General features: G+C 42.8%; 1 protein-coding gene across 1 annotated transcript in view; it reads right to left on the bottom strand.

Moving 5' to 3' along the window:
* Window positions 1–20,764, bottom strand: part of EVC2 (EvC ciliary complex subunit 2) — a 1,983,677-nt gene that overhangs the window by 549,650 nt on the left and 1,413,263 nt on the right. The window contains exon 15 of the mRNA XM_044056208.1: window positions 16,100–16,304. Within this exon, the coding sequence (XP_043912143.1) occupies window positions 16,100–16,304 (205 nt within the window). The remainder of the gene's footprint in view (window positions 1–16,099; window positions 16,305–20,764) is intronic.

Genomic DNA, 20,764 nt, shown 5'->3' with positions numbered 1-20,764 from the left:
AGGGTAATGCTGCTCAATGCCAGAAGTCTGAACCTCAAAATGCACGCACTTGAAGCACTCCTCAGTATGGAGAAAATCGATATATGTGCAGTAACAGAAGCCTGGTTTAAGGCTCCAGAGAGCACCCCAGCACTACCAGGCTACAACTCATACCATACATTTCGGCCACAAAACCCAGACCAAAATACAAATGGCGGGGGAGTATCAATATTCATCAAGGATACCCACACCTCCAGGTTAGTGGCACAGCACGATGCTTCAGAGATCATCCACGTGCAACCAACAACGGGCAAAACTGCTATTCAAATTATAGCTTGCTACAGATCACCCACCATGTCCCAGGACCCCCACTCCGCATTCCTGGAAACACTGGGAAGCATAAAGGTCCTACCAAACACCCTGATATTGGGTGATTTCAATTATCCAAACATTAACTGGGAGAACTACTCAAGTAGGAACTCCCTGACCCAACATTTCCTAAAATTTATAAACTCAAATGCCCTGGATCAACTGGTTAACACCCCCACCAGAGGTGACAATATATTGGACCTGGTCATCATCAACATGTGTGACCGGTGTTCCACACTGGAGGTCAACCCCTCGCTGGTTAGATCTGACTAAACTAATCACTCTGGATATCCACATTCCGTCACCACCCCTGGAAAAAGACACCACCATGAAAAACTTTTCAAAAGCAAACTTCACGTTACTTAAGACCGAGGTGGGAAGCTTCAAAACCCCATGCTAAAGGATAATGCTGTCCAAGCTGCAAAGTCCTTTACTAATGCACTCTACGAGCACCTACAAGAATGCATGGATCGTGCTATCCCAAACAAAACCAAGACTCACTCCTCCAAGAAAAGGAAACCAGTCTGGTGGACCCCTGCCATAAACAAGCTATACAATAGAAGGAGGAAACTAGTACAGAAAAGAGTAAAATCCCAAGAAGGGAAGACATCCCTGATCAGTATCAGCAAGAAACTACATTCCCTCATAAAATCATCCAAGGCTAGCTTTGAAAGAAAAATTGCCATAGACTCCAAAGATAACCACAAGGCATTCTTTAGCTGTCAAGAATCTAAGTGGCAATTCTCAGATCTGCTCGGAGTTAGTGCAGAATGGCACAAAATACACTGAACTTATATAGCCAACATCCTGGCAGATAGGTTCAGTGAAAATTTCACCCCCCTCTCCCCCAAAAGGGCCCATAACTATACCAGAAGAATGTAGTGCCCCTGAAATCACAGACACTCAGGTTAAAACAGCCCTTTCCAAAGCCAAAAACACAGCATCAATGGGACAGGATGGTGTCCCAGGCTGCGTCCTACATGGGCTCAAAGATGAACTGACCCCTCACCTAAACACACTGTTTAAACTCTGCCTCTTCACAGGCTACATGCCCACAGAGTGGCACACAGCAACGGTTATTCTGCTCCACAAAGGTGGAGCCACAATGGACCCCGGGAACTATCGCACTATAAGCCTGACTAGCTTGGTCTGCAAAGCTATGGAGCGCATCATCATGGATCTCATTAACAGAGACATTGGAAACCTCCAAACACTGGACCCAACCCAGTTTGGCTTTGTTAAGGGCAACTCATGCCTCCTAAACCTGGTGGACTTCTTTGAGACAGTTACCAAGGATATAGACGAGGGAAACGTGGTCCACACAGCCTACCTAGAACTCGCAAAGGTCTTCGACACTATTCCCCACTCAGGTATTATATACAAGCTCACCAGCCTGAATATAAACCCCTACGTCATGAGATGGGTTGCCAACTGGCTCACAGACAGAACCCACATGGTAAGAGATGCAGGAGCTAGGTCTGACTCTACACCTATTACAAGTGGCGTTCCCCAGGGCTCAGTCCTAGGAACCCTCCTGTTCGGCATATACTTCTCAGAGGTACAGGCAAGCATAGGAGGACTATGGCTCACCAAGTTCGCAGACGACGATAAACTAGGGGCTATAACTGACTCTCCGGCTGACACAGACATCCTCCAAAAGGGTCTCAATGAGACACATACCTGGTGTCAAAACCATGGTCTCAAGCTAAATGCCAAAAAGGGCATAGTCATCCCCTTTGGAAAAAACAAAGTACCCACAAACTACCACATAGGTGGTCGCCCCCTAAGTACGGAAGATGTAATAAGGGATCTGGGGACGCAAGTAGATAGTAACCTCGCCTTTGATAATCACATTGCCAAAGTGGTTAGAAAAATCCTTCTATGTGGCCTACCTAATCACAAAAGGGTTTGCATCCAGATCAAAAGAGGTCATTGGGCCCCTCTACGCATCACTCATCAGACCCATCATAGAGTACAATGCCCCATTTGGGGTGTACCTTACAAGACACCTGCAACAACGAAAAGACCACAGAAGTTCCTCACCAAGAGGATCACTGGTGTCAAGCAGATGCCCTATGCAGCTCGACTGAAGAAACTCCAGCTGTACTCGGTTGCATACCACCTACTCAGAGGTGATCTCTGCCTGACATACAAGGCCATGTCCAAACCAGAATTGATGGACATGCTCCACCTAAAGAAAACCATATCCCCTCAAGCCACACATGCTCTAGGGATCTAAACCTCACCACAACAATAAATAGGACGTGCTGGAGGGATATATTCCTGTCCCAGAGACTTCCCATGCTCTGGAACAAGATTCCAATCTACATTAGGCAGAGCTCATCGCTAACCGTCTTCAAGAGAAACCTTAATGAGTGGATGGGAAACAGAAAGTTTACCCCAGGGATCACTTCAATGGCTCTGCTGGACAGAGGCACAGGAAACTAATCTAAGGGGGTGTCGAAAGCCAACACATTCCGGCTAGGCTTATAAACGCCTTTGGGCAGATAGCCTAATACTTACCTATGAACCTATGAAGAAAATGAATCAAAGAGAAGTTCCATTTTCTGCATCAGGGAAAATTTGAATATTTGTATTGACAGCTGTCATTCAAGATGTTAATGTTTTTTTTTTCTCCCTTGCCCCTGCTTTCTGCTCCATCAAAAAAAAAAAAAAAACAGAAAGGTGAATGGAATGGTTTAACAGCAAATCAGAAATTACTTTCTGAGGAAATGTGGTTGCTCCTAAAGAGACACCCAATGTTTGTGTGAGACCAGATAGGATTCCCTACACATACGAGGTTGTGAGCAAGGATGAATCTTAAATATCACTGAAGCAGTGGGTTCACGTGACAAATTTGTATGCCCATTGATCATGAGGTTCAGATGCTATGGAACGGATAGGGACTTCTAACGTACTTGATACAGGTGCAAAACAATCTCAAATATCTGCAAATATTAGCTAGGTTGGCTACAACACTGCCCTCTAGCTGGTCATAATGGTCAAAAAGAGATGAAGCATGCATCATGACTATACAATAACTAACACCAGATCAGAGAAGTGCATGAACTATGTCGTGTCAACTAAAACCAACAAGAGAGAAAGAGATTTCTGGCAGAGTACTTTATCAGTGGTATGATTCCTAGCAATCCCTTTTGGTACTCTTGTTAGGAGATTTGACATGAAGAAGATTCAACCACGACAGCCAGGTCCTGAGCTGGAATCATAACAAGGAGAGTTTGTGTATCAACAGGGAATAACAGAGACCTGGTTCAAGGCAGCAGAAAGCACCCCTACACTATCAGGCTATAACTCATTCCACACCTTTCGGCCCCAGAACTTAGACTGAAGCTCCAAAGGCGGTGGTGTTTCCATATTCATAAAGAATGCACACACCTCCAGACTGGTAGCCCAACATAACGCATCAGAGATACTTCAGGTGCAGCTAACATTGGGTAGGACAGTGATTCAGGTCGTACCCTGCTATAGATCCCCAACCATGTCCCAAGACTCACATTCCTAAGCATCCTGGAGAATACTAGGGTCCAACCTAACACTCTCATACTGGGGAATTCAACTACCCTTCCATTAACTAGGAAAACTACTCGTGTACCAATATACTTGCCCAACGTTTCCTGGAATTCATTAATTCCAATGCCCTGGACCAGCTCGTTCTTACCCCCACTAGAGGTAGCAACATCCTTGACCTGGTCATTACTAACAGGGGCAACCATTGCTCTACACCAATATTCAGCTCCTCCCTGGTTAGATCCGACTACAAACGAATCACCTTGGAAATTCACATACCCCCCCCAACCCCCGCAAAGGTAAGCACCATGAAAAACTTCTCCAAAGCTAACTTTGGGCACCTAAAAACAGTGGTGGCTAACTTCAAGGCACCCATGCAAAGGGAGAATAGTTGCATGACCGCCAAATTACACACCAATGCACTGTACGAACACGTACACAAATGTATGGAACTCGCCATACCCAATAGAACCAAGATGCGCTGCTACAAAAAAAAGCAAGCGAATATGGTGGTTCCCTGCCATAAACAAACTCTACAACAGAAGGAGGAAGGTGATGCGGAATAATGTGAAATCCCAAGACTGGAAAAACTCCCTTATCAGCCTCAACAAAAAGTTGCGATTCCTCATCAAATCCTCTAAAGCTAGCTATGAAAACAGAATTATAGCAGATAGTAAAGACAACTACAAGGCCTTCTACAGTTATGTAAAGAATCTCCACGGCAATACCCAGATTTGCTCTGAGCTACCGCACAATGGTACCTCCTATACCGAGCCAACAGATATTGCCAATATAATGGCCGACAGATTCAGTGCCAACTTTACCCTTTTCCCCCACCCAAAGGACCAATTACAATACCAGTAGATTGCCAGGCACCCAGTATTACTGCTGCACAGGTTAAAACAGCACTGTCCAAGGCCAAGAATACAGCTTCTATGGGACCTAACAATATCCCTTGGCTGTGTTCTACATGAACTACAGAGTGACCTGGCACCTCACCTGTGTACCCTGTTCAATCACAGCCTCACCTCAGGCTTTGCCCCTATCGAATGGCGCACTGCTACAGTCATCCCTCTCCAAAAAGGAAGAGTGACTACAGACCATGCAAACTATCGCCCCATTAGCCTGTGAGTCTGATATGCAAAGCTATGGAACACATCATCATGGACCTAATAAACAAGGATATAGGGAATCTTCAAACTCTGCATCCCACACAGTTTGGTTTTGTGAAGGGCAGATCATGCCTGCTCAACCTGGTCGACTTCTTTGTGTCAGTCACCAGAGCTGTGGATGAAGGCAAGGTGGTTCATACAACCTACCTTCATTTGGCCAAGGCCTTTGATATCATTCCCCACTCAGGAATCATAGGAAAACTCACTAAGCTAGGCATCAACCCATATATCACCAGGTAGGTTGCAAACTGGCTCACAGATAGAACCCACAGTGTGAAAGTGGCTGACTCCAAGTCAGACTGCTGACAAGTCAAGAGTGTAGTCCCACACGGGTTGGTCCTGGGTCCTCTCCTGTTTGGTATCTACTTCTTTGAAGTCCAGGCCAACATGAATGGACTCTGGCTGACAAAATTTGCAGATGATTGCAAGCTGGGAGCTATTACTAACTTCCCAAGTGATGTTGACATCCTACAGAAAGGCCTCACTGAGACCAACAACTGGTGTCAGAACCATGGCCTTAAGCTCAATACCAAAATATGTGTCATCCTCCCCTTTAGAAAAAACCTGGCTCCCATGAATTACCACATCGATGGTAGTCCACTGAACACAGAAGACATTATAAGAGAGATCTGGGAACACAGGTTGACAGCAACTTTTCTTTTGACCACCACATTGCCACTGTGGTCAGAAAGTCCTTCTTCATGGCACATCTCATTACTAAGAGTTTTGCATCCAGGAAGAAAGAGGTCATTGTCTCCCTCTACTCTTCCCTCATTAGGCCAGTCATCGAGTACAATGCCCCATTTGGCTTGTACCTCACTAGATACCTCCAACAACTGCAGAGGCCACAAAAATACCTCACAAAGAGGATCCTAGGCCTTAAACACCCATCCTATAATGACAGACTCAAAAAACTCCAACTATTCTCTGTCTCATATCAACTACTTGCAGGCAATCTCTGCTTGACTTACAAAGTCATGTCTGATCCAGCTCTGTTAGAAATGCTACATCTAAAGAAATCCCAATCCCTCCACACCACATGCTCCAGAGACCCCAACCTCATTACCACAATCAACAGAACATGCTGGAGGGACAGGTTCATAACCCAGAGACTGCCCATGCTATGGAATAGACTTCCCATACATGTCAGGCAGAGCACCTCACTGACCCTCTTCAAGAGAAATCTTGATGAGTGGATGGGAAATAGAAAATTCACCCCATAGATCACTCCAGTGGGTCTAAGCAACAGAGGCACTGGGAACTAAGGTTGGGTGGCACGTTGCCAGGGTAACTATGGGCTAGGCTTGTAAAGGCTCCAGAGCCATTAGCCTAGTACACACCTATGAACCTATATACAGCTAGAAACATACCCTTTTCAGCCACAAAAGAGTGACAAGGGCAGATTTTGTCTTTTATTCTCTTAATATTGCAATGAAGTATGGAATAAGAAGAAATAGGAAAAGTATGCTGAAACCCACCTTGCCCAAGGACAGAGAATGTGTCTGCCATAAATATCATCTTGCCCAGCTGCAATGAGTAGAAAAAGGGAAAACTACATTCTTCCAAGTGGAAAACAGGCTAGTATCCAGAGTGCCCCACTTCTAGAATATCTGAACCAGACATGACTCTTAATCTACACCTCCAGAAAAGGCATGAAGGAGCAGCTCAGTGGGTTTACCAACACATTAATTATGTTCACTTCTTCTGGGATGTGAGATGCTGTCAGAGTGATGTCACTGTCTATGACCCACCACCAGATACTCCTCATCTCTCTGCAAAGTGACTATGCTAGTGAGCCCCTGTGCATGTTTAAATGACACACAATGAACTGGCTGCCTGACCACAGAAAGACTAAATCCAGAATGCTACTTTTTTTAAGGGTCTTCAAAGCCAGAAACACTAACCTAACCAGCTGGTGGTTGAGGTGATGCCCACCTCCACAAAAAACTAAAACATCTGTATCATGCAGCAATCCAAAGTGAGCTTTACACTGTGCTAACAAGATGTCTATCATTGCAACAGGTTCAGCTGTAGGAATAGGAAGTCTGTCAAAAATATGACGGGAAATTTTATCACTCCAGGGCTCAACAATGGGGTTCTGATACTGGAAACAGACTCATAAGGGAATGATGGCTCCACAGCCATTGTGAACCATAGCAAACTACAGCAGCAGCAGCATTTTCAGGCATGCAGACTTCACCGTGAAGATCATGGTAGCTATTAATCTCAGCAGGCATAGGAGGATATGGGCCTAAACCCTGCACAGTGTTCTCATCAAGGAAGCCATGGTCATTAATTATTGGGCATTCTCCTACAGAAGGAACAATCATCACTGGAGAGGACCACCTCCATGCCTGTAAAGCTATCCTGTGCAAATGAGACAGAGAAGACTTATCCAAATGCATTGCCACCCCAGGAACTTTAGCCAGAGGACTGCCACTAAACAGAGACTTCCAGGTCACCATGAACTGGGCCACCAGGAGCTAGACCCCTAGGGAGGGGAGTGGGGTAATACATGGTAGACCCTCATCTGCAAGGCTTCAGCCACCATTGGCAATACACTGGATGGTGATGAAAGCCCATCAGAAAACAGTTTTACTGAAAGGGCAATACATAGTAACTGAATGGATGCACAGTCAGCATAAACAGGGAGAATCTCTTGTGAGTACCACACATTCAGATGTGTCAGAAGGCATCCTTTATCACCAATGGGTTACCCCACACACGTGCTCTGAGGAAGAAGGGGAATAATTCCACAGAGAGTCACCCATTGCAAGCAAACTGACATACTGGTTGAATTTCCTGAAGTTGAGAATGGGACAAAAAATATCCATCCCAAGAAGATGCACTAGAACCCGCCTCACCCCTTGATCTAAACATAGGACAGCCTGTACAATGCCATCCAGCAGCAGAGTCTGTGTCTGTCCCAACAGCTCCACTGAGATAGAATGGTCTCTCAGCAGGGTCCTTTCTTGGAGAAGAAATGGTGAATTCCAAGACACTGTCTAAGATTAACCACATGTAGAACCCAGTAGTACTTAATGATGGTTCCATTAGCTGGGGAAAATTCAAATATCCCCCTCCCCTTGGCACATTTAACTGTTGTTAGGACTGCTGTAGCAGGAACAGCAGAGCCATTCTCTTCAGAATTTTACCCTGCATTGGATGGGCAGGAATGTGTGATCCTGGACAACATTCCACAGATAGCAAAGAGGCTTCCTTCTCTTCTGAAGTTGGCTATATCTGGCAAATGACAAGACTAAAGGGGATCATAAATAAAGATCATTCACAGCAGTGAGGGCTGTTTCTTCTACAACGCATCACTGACAAGTTCATATGAGAGCAGCATGAACAGCAAAGGACAACCACCAGTCATACCATCCATCTGCCTCAGATATATCTGAACATGTGGTCCTGGTCAGAATGTCAAAAGAGGCAAAATTAAAGAAGGCTACCTAAAAAGTCATCTTATAAATCATAGACAGTATCCGGACCTGATCCTCCTACACTTTAGACTCTGGAATGTCTGTAATCTTGCAGAGTGCATTGTCAAAGGTGAGGATTACAACTTGAATAAGTGAGATGAACAGCGGATGACTCCACACTCGAAAATACAAAGCAGTAATCCTTTTTGTGACTTCTAGCCAAATATTTCAATTCCTTTTAAGGAGATGGTAATAAAATTACATCAACTCTGGGACCTATGAATCAAAGAAATCACAAAGAATTTGACTCAAGTATGTTTACAGAGATACTCAATCCATTCTGCCAGGGGGCTTGTAAAGAGCAACCACCTTCAGGTGCACCAAAGAAGCACTGAGAAGGTGCTTTCAGGATTTCATCATAACATCCTTGATAAATCGTTTCCAGAGGTGAAATGAAACAGGGCTCCTAACCCTTGTTCTCTAAATATACAGCTAGGCATTTCCTGTGGTGGGATGGGGAAGGGGGCAGAAAGAACAAATGCACAAGCCTAGTCCATGCTAAACTTCACCCTCAAGGTCACTCCAAAAGAAAGGTCAGTGGGGAGGAGAACACATTATCCTTGTCCATTCCTGAAGCAATGGCCTCTGGACCTTCTGATCTCTCATAGGAACTAGACAAAGAATGAGGTGTCCATGTGTCCATTACCACCAACAGTGAGCTATTATCTCAAGTGCAGGAGAGAGTGTGCAGTTGAATTTCTGTAGTCAATGGGCAATATGGCTCCCATGAATCAGCATGCATCTGCTGAAGTTGACACATGGAAAAAAATGGTCTGGCAGTGGCAATAGGCTGCATCCCTTAAGGGTGCAGTACCACTTCCAAAATTCAAGATCCCATCAAATATGTATCTGCTTCCTGTCCAGGCATTAGATAAGACCCTTGGTGGGGTCCTCTGACCTAATGGCCCTCTCCACGATAATAATAGAGTCTGCTGGCTCTAAGGAGAAGCATTAGCATGGCAGAATGCAGTTTGAGAACCACTGATATGTGACCAAATAGTTCAAGAGGCCTCTCCCTGGGATCCAGCCAGCTGAATATGAGTAGATCTAGCCAATCAGCACAGAACCAGGAGCTGTGTGGCACATGCACCCCACAATGCACACCCTTACAATGGAGCAAAAATGAATCTCTTCCGAGACCCTCATCCTTTGCTGAAGCCAGAGCCATAAAAGGCTCATCTGGTGCCAGTTGAGAAGCAAACAAAAAGTATTTCTTTGAATCACTTTCTAATACCATTCTTTGCTGGCATGAAGACAAAAAAAAGGTCTCTTGTCCATCACTTTGTAATGTATTCAGATGTCAATGTGAGGACAAAAAAAGGTCTGTCCTTCAATATGGCACTGCTCTCTGGAAAGCCACATAACTTCATCATGCCTTCATGATTCGATGTAAGCAACCAAAAAAAATTAATAAATAAATATGTCTCTTCTTTGATGTGGTAATGATTGTGCCTATGATACCTTGTGACCATGACAGCTGCCCCCTTTCACACCGCCTTAGCTACACTTCTGGATGAAGCAGAAGACTAGCATGAGTTTGAGCTCTCATTAGAAAAGGATGACCTTAGTACGCATCGGTACCAGAAAGCCATTTTAGAAATAAACTTCGCTGAAGGAGGCCAACCAACAACCACTAGAAAAAATATCCCATACCACTTCCTAGCAAGCTATAGTCTCCCTCTATGCCATAGGAAACCCATAACATGTATTTAAACATATTGGAATCAATCACCATCCAACCCAATCCATATTCATGGGCAACCTTAATTACCTTACTATTAACTGGGAAACATAAAGGACACCAAACGTACAAGCACAGGGATTCCTGGATTTTATAAACATAAATTCCCTGGCCCAGATTGTCAATACACCAACAAGGGGTGCAAACATATTGGATCTGGTCCTCACCAGTGTGGAAGTGATTCACACCCCCTAGTGTAATGTCCTCTCTAGTAAGTTCAGACCACAAAATGGTCTCCTTTGAAGAAAAAAAATAAAACATGGAACCTCAGCTAACCCTGGAATATTCAGGAACTACTCTAAGGCTAACTTCCTTCTATTAAGTGATAACTTAGCAAAAACTGAAGACCCCATAAACACTGAGAATACTCCTGTCTACATGGAACTGTTCACACAAACCCTATACAAGCATGTTAATAGCTGCATAGAGGCAGCTGTATCCACCAGGAAGAAGTACAGAACTAACTCAAAAAAATAAGCCACTGTGCTGGAATTGTATATAACAAAGGGAAGAAAATTATAGCAAAAATGAGGTGGTGCAGCACCCAGCAGGATAAAAGTACTCTCACCAACCTAAACAAACAACTCAAGAGGATAAATAAAGTCTACCAACTTTGAGGTAAATTTAGCCTGCCAAGCCAAGGACATCCACAAGGCATTCTTTAACAATGTCAGCAATGTCAAAGACAATACACAATTGTGAGCAAAACTCATTGTTAATGGAGCCACCTATACTGAGCCAGAAGACATAGTACATGTACTGACCGACAAATTAAGCTCCAGCTTTACCTACTGTCTCCCTCAACCTTCCTTCAGGAAATATCATCAAATATAACTCCCCTGCTATCACTAGGGAACAGGTCCTTAATGCTCTTTCTAAGACCAAGAACACTGCATCAATGGGCCCGGACAATATCTCAGGATGCCTTCTGAATAGCATGAAACATGGCCGATCAGATCCTCTGGAATTGCTATATAACTGTAGCCTTCAATCAAGCTTTGTGCCTCATGAATGTAGAACAGAAACAGTCATCCCTCTGCACAAAGGTGGGCCATCTACAGATGCTGGAAACTACAGACCCATAAGTCTCACTAGTCTTATATGCAAAGCCATGGAAAGAGTTATCATGGAAATGATCAATAATGATATAGTAAACCTCCAGACACTGGACCCCATTTGGTTTCGTCAAGGGCAGGTCATGCTTTCTCAACCTGGTGGATTTCTTTGAGAAGTAGATCAAAGCAATTGGATGGGGGCAAAATCATTCACACTGCTTACCTTGATCTGGCCAAGGCATTTAACACAATACCCCACTCCGGCAGTTTTGCCAAACTCAAGAGTTTAGGTACAAACCTGTATCTCACCCAGTGGATAGCCAACTGGCTCACAGATAGGACCCAGGAAGTTAGAATTGGGGAGTCAACCTCTGCAAAAAGGCCAGTCACAAATGGAGTCCCTCAGGGATCAGTCCATGGATTTCTCCTTTTTGGAATTTATTTGTCTGAAGTCAAGAGCAATGTCAATGGTCTATTGCTGAACAAATTTGAAGAAGATTGCAAATTAGGAGCTGTCATTGAATTTCACACTTACACAAATGTTCTCCAGGAAGGGCTTACACAGACAAACAACTAATGTCAGTGTCATGGACTAAAACTAAATGCCAAGAAATACATAATAGTATCCTTCAGGAAGTCATCTACGTTCCTCTGGCTGGGTGCTGGCCCTCCCTCCATGTCCCTCCCTGGGTTCCTCCTGCGCGCTCCGGTTTCCTCCCACATCCCCACATCCCAAAGACATGATTTGCAGGATTGGACACTCTAAATTGTGTCTAGGGTGTGTTGCAGGAGTGTGGAAGGTTGGGCGGGGGCTGGCACACAAGGCCACCACCAAAAACCTGCCATTCATAATGTGCGACAGGTGATCCTGCTGTATGTACCCCCTAACCGGGATAAAGCCGAAAGAAGAAGAAGAAGAAGAAGAAGAATCCTTCAGGAAGTCATCTACCCCTGGTAAATATTACATTGACAACACACCCCTTAGAGCTGATCCAGTAGTCAGGGACCTAATGACACACATAGACAGTAATCTGGCCTTTGACCATCACCTGTCTACAGTAGTTTGGAAATTATTCTGTGTTGCACAACTTATAAACAAAGGTATGGCATATAGTTCCAAGGAAGTCATTGTTCCACTATATTTAGCATTCATCAGACCAATCATTGAGCACAATGCTCCCTTTGGTATATACCTAACCAGGCATATCCAATAACTGGAACATCCACAGAGGTTCCACACTAAAAGAATACAGGGTGTAAGTAAAATGTCCTATGCAGACCACCTCAAAGCCCTAACCCTGTATTCTGTCTCCTACAGGCTGTTGAGGGGAGAGCTATGCCTGCCAAACAGGGCATTGTCAGACCCCACTCTGATGGACCTACTGCATATCCACAATACAAATAGCACCAGAATTACCCATTCTGAAGACTTAAACCTTGCCTGTGACATAAACAGGACCTGCAGGAGAGACAAGGATGTATTCCAGAGACTACCCCATCTCTGGAACAGGCTCCCCATCCATGTGAGGCAGAGTTCCTCCCTAAGCAAATTCAAATGTAACTTGGACAACTGGATGGGTAACAGGAAATGTATCCCTGGTTTGGCACCTATGTTTATAATGGACAGAGACAACGTGTAAATGGTTCATCTCCCAGACCCTTGCTTGTAAATGTTTCATGTCCTAAGCCCCTGCTTACACTTACTAAGGGTGTGAAGAAACTGAAAACACAGTCATCTGTGTTAGCATGTCTGGCAAGAGATTTGTGTACATTTTCAGATTAACTTGTATTGTATGCCAGCATGTCTATTTGTGAAAATGTAAATACGTTTTAAATGTTGAGTATTTCCCTGTTTAAACAGAATGCTTAAAGACTCTGCCAAGTGTTTTGATACATTTCTAATTGCACATGTTTGAGAGAGACATTCTAAAGTACTGCAAAGAATCAGCTGAACAGCAGGTGATGTCATTAGAATGTTCATGGTAGCTGGGTGATTATTTGAACAGCTGACTGACAGAAAAAATATTTTTTTCAAACAGCTGACTGTTATTTTTAAAATAAGACAGTTGAAACTGTTAAGCTGTGCAGTTAGTCAAGTGCTGAGCAGTTTGTGAAGAGTTGCAGTCATTTACAGTGTTGTGTAGTGATACCCCAAGAAAAGAGAACTCACCAAAACTGTAAACCTGCCTTTGCCTTGCTGTTAAATTTTAGATTAGATCAGGGTCAGTATTCTCTACTTACATTAGAAAAGTTTAGTTATTCATATAGAGTTTTTCTAGAATGATGGATTTCTACCCTACAGTTTAATTTTAATTTCTGGTGATTGAATCCTTGTGTTTATTGAAAAGTATTGATTTACATTCTTGTAATCATTTTACTTATTATTAAATATTTTTCATTATTTTACATTGTGGCTGGAAATCAGTGTTTTTCTTTATAGATGAAGTGTCTTTATATCTGATTGATACTCCTCAGGACCTCTCTAAGGCCTGAATCCTCCAGTCATAGCTATCATTTAATATGATATTTAATTTTCATAATTGGACACCCCTTTAGAAAGGCATGAAGACACGTTGATTGGTGGCAGCATTACCATATTACTTTGGGGAAGGGAAACAGCTGGAAATCTGTGTCAGGCTTTCCCAGACGTGTCTGGATGTGTGAGATTTAAATTTACTATGAGTGTGAGTGCATCTGAGGTCTTGAACTGGGGCACATTGCTCTGAAGTGTGTAATAAGCAGATACATTTGAGGTGGACAGAAGTATACAGTCCAGTCCCAGATTACTGAGTGTGTTCCTGTTGTGCTCTTAAGGGAAAATTGTGAAATATTACTCCTGTTTAAGTGACAGCCCCACAACAGAGTCAGTAGTGAGGAGTGAAGCTCCTTAGTTAATGACCCAGGATAGTAAAGGACATCACATTAATTGTTGGCAGTCCGGTGGAGTACTGGATGGACATCACATTGTATTGGTGACCATCCAATGGGATATAGCCGGATGTCACAAAAGGTACCAGAACTTGTCAGAGATTTGGGATCCATGGCTAGGCTTAAAAAGGCTCTTGTGGTTGTTAGTTTAGTAAACACCAATGAACCTCTAGACCCATGACTCTGAGCTACAGGTCAATGACTCCACACAGGTTAGAATTTCAAAAATTTTAATTTTCACAGTTGGGGCAGTGAAAACTGTACTTAGTGTATGAAGGGGCAGCAAGGACAGCAGTACTTAATGTATCAGGACGGCTGGGGCAGATAAAAGAACAGAGCATAAAACACAATGTAACATACAGAAATGCACTGGAATGCAACATTAAGCAGACAAATAAAGAGCAGAATATAAGACTCTATAACAGCAAAATGGGAATGTAAGCAGCTGTAAAAGCACAGGAGCACAACTCCTGCTGCAAAAATTATTATACTGCCACTACTGCAATTCATCTACAGTCTAAGGCAACAGCCTAGGCAGTTATTTATCAGCAGTACTGTTTATGAAAAAATGTAGTAATAAATGACTGAGTGAGTACAAGATCCAACAGTAGTTCACAGTTCCCCTACAACTGCAACTAGAACTAGAAGATTAAGGCTCCAGACAAAAATCAAAATACAAACAGTGAGCTTTTTCAAGTAATTCTACTTAAAGAAATGAAAGTGTAGTACAACATATAAATGATGATTCACAATTTTCTCTAAATTGCAAATGAAGCTACAAGACAAAGCTCCCATAACAAACTAAAATGCAAATGGACTTTTGGCTAAAATACTAAAAAAATGCAGAAATGTACAAAAATAAATAAATAAATAAAATAACAGTATCATCACACAGGACACAATAAGTGCAACTGAAAACATTTAAGCAGAATTGAAATAAAAGCTTTTTCTTCTATTTTTGATGAAAAGATTGTTTCTTACTGTTCGGGACTTTCTACAGTCCTCAGAATCTTGTGATCTACCATTCAAGCTTGGGTCCCTGTGATGGTGATTTGTAAACCTTTCTGAAAATCTACATGACATGAGCCTTCAAGTCCTGCTATCTTACTAGCAAGAAGGTAGGCCAGAATCTTTTATCTGCAGCATTTCGAGGTAGCAGAATTGAATGGTTAGCACTTATGCCTTTGCTGAATATCAAATTCCTTCCCAAGACGGTACCTAAAGTATCAGTGTGGAACTTGGCTGGTAATTTAATGGAACAAAAAACACTTGCAAATTCAGGTAATTTTCAATTAAAAAGGTTAGGGATGAGATCTAAATTGCATAACTGGAAGAAAACAATTGTCAGACACAGGGGCGGGCACAGTTAAAAAGTCAGAGTGCAATGTTATATTCAGGTTGTGCACTGCTGGGTGTAAGACCTTCTCAAAAAAATTAAGAATGGTTACTGGTGCAGAGAATGACTCTAACCTTAGAAATCAGCAAAGAGGGTCTCTGATGTTAGATATGGTCAAACCTGAAAAGTGCAGTAGAAAGAGAAATGAACACCAAGTTTCCCAGTATAGGGCAGCTGCCTTGAAGAATATGCACAGAACCAGTTTATCATATATCATGTAACAGTCTGAATTCTTGTTTAAGTGAACAGCATTTTAAAAGTGCCCCTCTCACTCTGCTCTGGGATGACCAAAGGGTCCATGCTATAGTCAGAGTGAAAACAGCTAATGAAAATTGGTCAATAAACCTTAGTCTGACTTTATCAGGTGTTTCTCTACAAAATAATGCATACACTTAAAATGAGATATAACAGCATTTATATTAACAAAATTATTAAAAAATACACACCTTCTTATTCTCAGTTAACATACTATGATCCACATCTTTTAATGCTTTATTTCTCCACTCTGTTAAGCTCTTCTGTAGTTTATATCTTGTCCTAATATTCGGTAGAGCCAAGCAATTGTCCATTTGGGAAAAGATGTTGTGAAATTCAATTGTTAACTTTAACAACTCATCTTCAGATAAACTAAACTGAGTTCTCAGTAGGTACCTGTTTGGAAATACAGTAGTATAAAAGCATTTCACAGAGTGTTAATATAAGTATGTTTCAAAAATCAAAATATTTCTCTGGAATAACTACATTCGGAAAGGCTCTAAACTGTTTTGCATTGCTGTATTGCATAAGATTTGTACTTATTAAATGCCCAAGTCAACAAGATAATAATATATACCATAAAATAAAGTGCTACTGAAACAGGTACTTATAATGGAAATCTCTTAACACCAAAAATAAAATAATTTTATTTCATTAATACCTCTGTGATGAGGAATGTCACATTTCTAGCAACCTACATACACACATCCACAGCATTTCTGAAAATTTTAATTTAAAAAGCTTAAGGCAAACAAATGTATTTATTTTGTGAACAATAAGAGCTATTAAAATAGTAAAAATGGAAATATTATCAGCAAAAGTTTTCTTTAAAGAAAAGATAGCTCATGCATTCAGAATCTTTACATCAATGCTATATTATTAAGCACACAAACCTAGATTGATATTTTCTGTAAATGTTTCACAAATAGTCATATCTCTGTAACTGTACAACCTGGACATATAATATTATCTTTGAAAAGTACAGTTGTGTACACTTACCATAAATGTAGATGTTCGAGTGTATTCACTGTTGCAGTCCTAACATATGGGTTATCTGGCTCCCGGTAGCCCTCAGTCGGCCCGAATACCAGAGTCTTCGGTATATGACGTTGGCTGCCATCGGCTGTAAAACTGATGTCAGAACGTCAGGTATAAAGGGAGGCAGCTGACGCCATTTCCTCAGTTTTTCTTATCATAACTGTCAGGAGCCCCCAAAAGAAGGCTAACCCAGGAAGGAAACACCCTGGAAACATGTCATACAAAAAATAAAAATATGTAGTCTGTACCTTAGGAAAAAAGGGGGACTGGAGGGTGGGAAACCAGGACTGCAACAATGAATACATTCGAACATCTACATTTATGGTAAGTGTACACAACTGTACTATGTTTTTCGTGTTTCACTGTTGCAATCCTCACATATGGGTTGATTTCCCAAAGCCCAGGAAAAAGACAAAGGGGGGAAGAATCACAGATTAAGGGTTGGTAAGAAGGCCCTGCAAAACTGCAGAGGCAAAACCAGCCCTGGATTTAGAAAACAAAGGTAGATTGTAATGTTTTGTGAAAGTATGGACAGAAGACCAAGTAGCTGCTTCTAGAATGTCCTTAGTAGGCACACCTCTCAGAAAAGCTGCAGAGGTAGAGGCTGCTCTAGTAGAATGGGTCCTAATACCCTGAGGGGGAACCTTCCCATGCTGCACGTAACAAAAGCGAATACAAGGAGCAATCCATTTGGAGATGGTTTGTTTCAAAATAGCTTTACCCTGAACTCCAGGAGCAAAACTAACCAACAACTGTTAAGATTTTCGAAAGGATTTAGTCCTAAGTAAAATCACAGCTGTCTATGCACATCAAGAGAAATTGTTGAAAAAGGTAGGCAGGTGAATAGACTAGCTGAGGGTTAAACTGGAAACCACCTTAGGCATAAAGGAGGGATTAGTTCTCAGAGAAACCCGATCTGAATGAAAAATAATGAAACGTTCTACTGTCATTAAGGCTTGCAGCTCCGAAACCCTTCTGGCTGAAATAAAAGCCAAAAGAAAAGCAGTCTTCCAGGAGAGAAACTTCAAATCTGCAGAGTCAGCTGGTTCAAAGGGAGGCAGAGTAAGCTTTTCCAGGACAAAATTAAGATCCCAAGCTGGAGTATGAGCTCTTCTGGGAGGTCTAAGATTGCTAGCTCCCCTCATGAACTGCTTCATCAAGGGGTGAGAAAAATGGGTTGCTCAAAAGAACAATGAGCAGAAATTGCTTAAGCATGAATTTTGATTGAAGAAAATGAAAGTCCACCACTAAGCAATCTTGCTAGGTAATCAAGAATGAGGGAAAGAGAAGGATGAGAAGAGTCTTCTCCTTTAGCCTGCATCCAAGAGCAAAATCTCTTCCATTTATCTGCATAGGATTTTCTGGTGCTAGGCCTCCTGACCTCATGAAGAACTTCAACCACCTGTTGGGAAAGATTTAAAGTATTAGCCAGGCAGTTAAATGCAGAGTTTGAAGATGAAGATGAGGATGAAGAAACTTTCCCCCTTCCTGAACCAACAGATACTGGTTAGTACCAGGGGAAGATGCCAAGGCTGAGCCTGGGAAAGGTTGCAAAGAACTGGATACCAATGCTGCCTGGGCCAATCTAGTGCTATAAGAATAGCCTTTGGTTTTTCATCCCTTATCTTTAGCAGCACTCTGGGAAGAAAAGGCAGAGGAGGGAATGCATAAATTGAGAGTTGTGTCCATGGGAAAGACAACTCCTCCACCCCTCAAGCTTTGTTGTGAAACTCCTTGGTGCAGAAGGTTGGAAGGAGATGATTGGTGTGAGAGGAGAAAAGATCCACTTGTAGAGTGCCCCAATGCTGAGTGATGCGATGGAAAATGACCTTGTTCAGTTGCCACTCATGAGGATCCAGAACATGTCTACTCAAATGATCCGCCAAGGAGTTTAGCCTCCCTGGAAGATGCCGGGCTATTAGATGTATGCCCATGGAAGCTGCTATGGACAATAGTCTCATGCTTTGTCTGCACAAGGGGTAAGAGTGAGTCCCCCCTGCTTGTTGTACCACATGACTGTGGTATTGTCTGTCTTGATCAGCAGAGTCCCAGGGTAGAGTAGGTTCTTGAAAGCCAGCAAGGCCTGCTGCACTGCCATCAATTCTTTTCAGTTTATGTGCAGATGAATCTTTGCTGGGTGCTCCAAGTCCCCTGTATGCCCCTGCCTTCTAGATGAGCCCTCTATGCAAAATCTGAGGCGTCTGTGGTGAGAGTCTGGCTGGCAGGTGGTGGGCGGAAAGGCAGACCCTTATTCTGAGAATAGGCTGTCGCCCACCGGAGGAACTCCATTTGTAGACAGAGAATTAGGGGAAGAATCAAGTCTACATCCTGTGTGTGTTGACACCAAAGATTCTTGAGGTACCATTGAAGTCTTCTCATATGCAGCCTTGCATATGGGATCATCAAAATAAATGAAGCCATGAATGCCAGTGCTTGCAGAAAGGGCCTTGCAGAGAGCGGAGTCATGCTTGCCAAGTTCATGAAGTAAGGCAAAAGAAGTTCTTGCTTCTCTTGAGGGAGGAATACCATCTGGATGGCTGTATTCAGACTCACTCCCAGGAAAACAAACTCCCTTGTAGGAATTAACTTTGACTTCTTTTCATTGAGAGTGTAACCCAAAGAGGTGAGAATGTTCTTCACAAAGTCCAAATCCTTTTCTAGTTGTTCTGGGGAGTTTGCTTGAATGAGACAGTCGTCCAGGTAAGGATAAATTTGAATGTTTCTCTGCCTGCAAAAAGCAATGGCTGGAGCCAGGCACTTCATAAAAACTCTGGGAGCAGTAGATAAGCCGAAGGGCAGTGTAGAGAATTCAAAGTGTTGCTCCCCAGCCCTGAAACAAAGGAACTGCCTGCAACTTTCCCTTATTGGGATGTACAGATAAGCCTCCTTGAGATCCAAAGTTACCAGCCATGAATCATTGCCGAGCATGGGTAGTAACTTTTGAAGAGTGAGCATCTTGAATTTGGGAATCACCAGAAAAGTGTTTAGAATAGACAGAACCAGAATAGGGTGCCAGGTGCCCCCCTTTTTGGGTACCAGAAAAAGTCTTGAATAAAAACCTAGGCCTGCCTGATTTGCAGGAACTGGCTCTATAGCCCCAATAATCAGTAGAGAAGAAATTTGATTTTCTACCTCTGCCCTGAGAGTTTTGGCTATGTCTGGGTACCCTTGTAGAACAGGGAAGGTGTGAAAATAAAACTTGTAACCTTGGTTTACTAACTTGAGCACCCATTTGTCATCTGTGATGGTAGACCATACCTCTGCGAACCTAGCTAACCTTCCCCCCAAAGGAAACCCAGGGCCTGCAGAGGTAGGCACAAGAAGGCCAGACTCATTGAGAATGCTTGCTTTGGGAAGCTGGCTTAGAACTCCCTGATTTAGCAGAAGAAGAATGCCATTGTTTAGCCCTTTGAGGGTCTGAAGTCTGCCCTCTGGAAGATCTGAAATCCCTAGGCCTAGAGCGACCCTGCTTGCCAGGATCAGGGAAAGACCAATTCTTGGAAGGATAATGCCTACTAAACAGAGGAGGTTGAATCTGAAGGAAATCTTTTACAGCTTGCATAGATTTCGCCTTATCCTCCAACTTCTTCAGTACCTTCCCAGCCTTATTACTGAAAAGACTGTCTTTGTGCAAAGGAACATCCAGCAATTTAGATTTAACAGGTTCAGAAAGAGGCTGCTCCCTGAGCCAGGCATGCCTTCTAATAACGGAACCAGTGGCTACTGCTCTGCAGGAAGCCTCCAAAGTGTCAAAACCACAATGAAGTGAATGCTTATTAACTAAAGTGACAGAATTCAGTAAGATTTGTAAATCTTTG

The sequence above is a fragment of the Protopterus annectens genome, chromosome 14.part0, assembly GCF_019279795.1.
Source record: "Protopterus annectens isolate FY-2018-M chromosome 14.part0, PAN1.0, whole genome shotgun sequence".
Lineage (NCBI taxonomy): Eukaryota > Metazoa > Chordata > Ceratodontiformes > Protopteridae > Protopterus > Protopterus annectens.
Note: the sequence above shows the minus strand (reverse complement) of the source record. Positions and strands in the feature narration are given on the sequence as shown.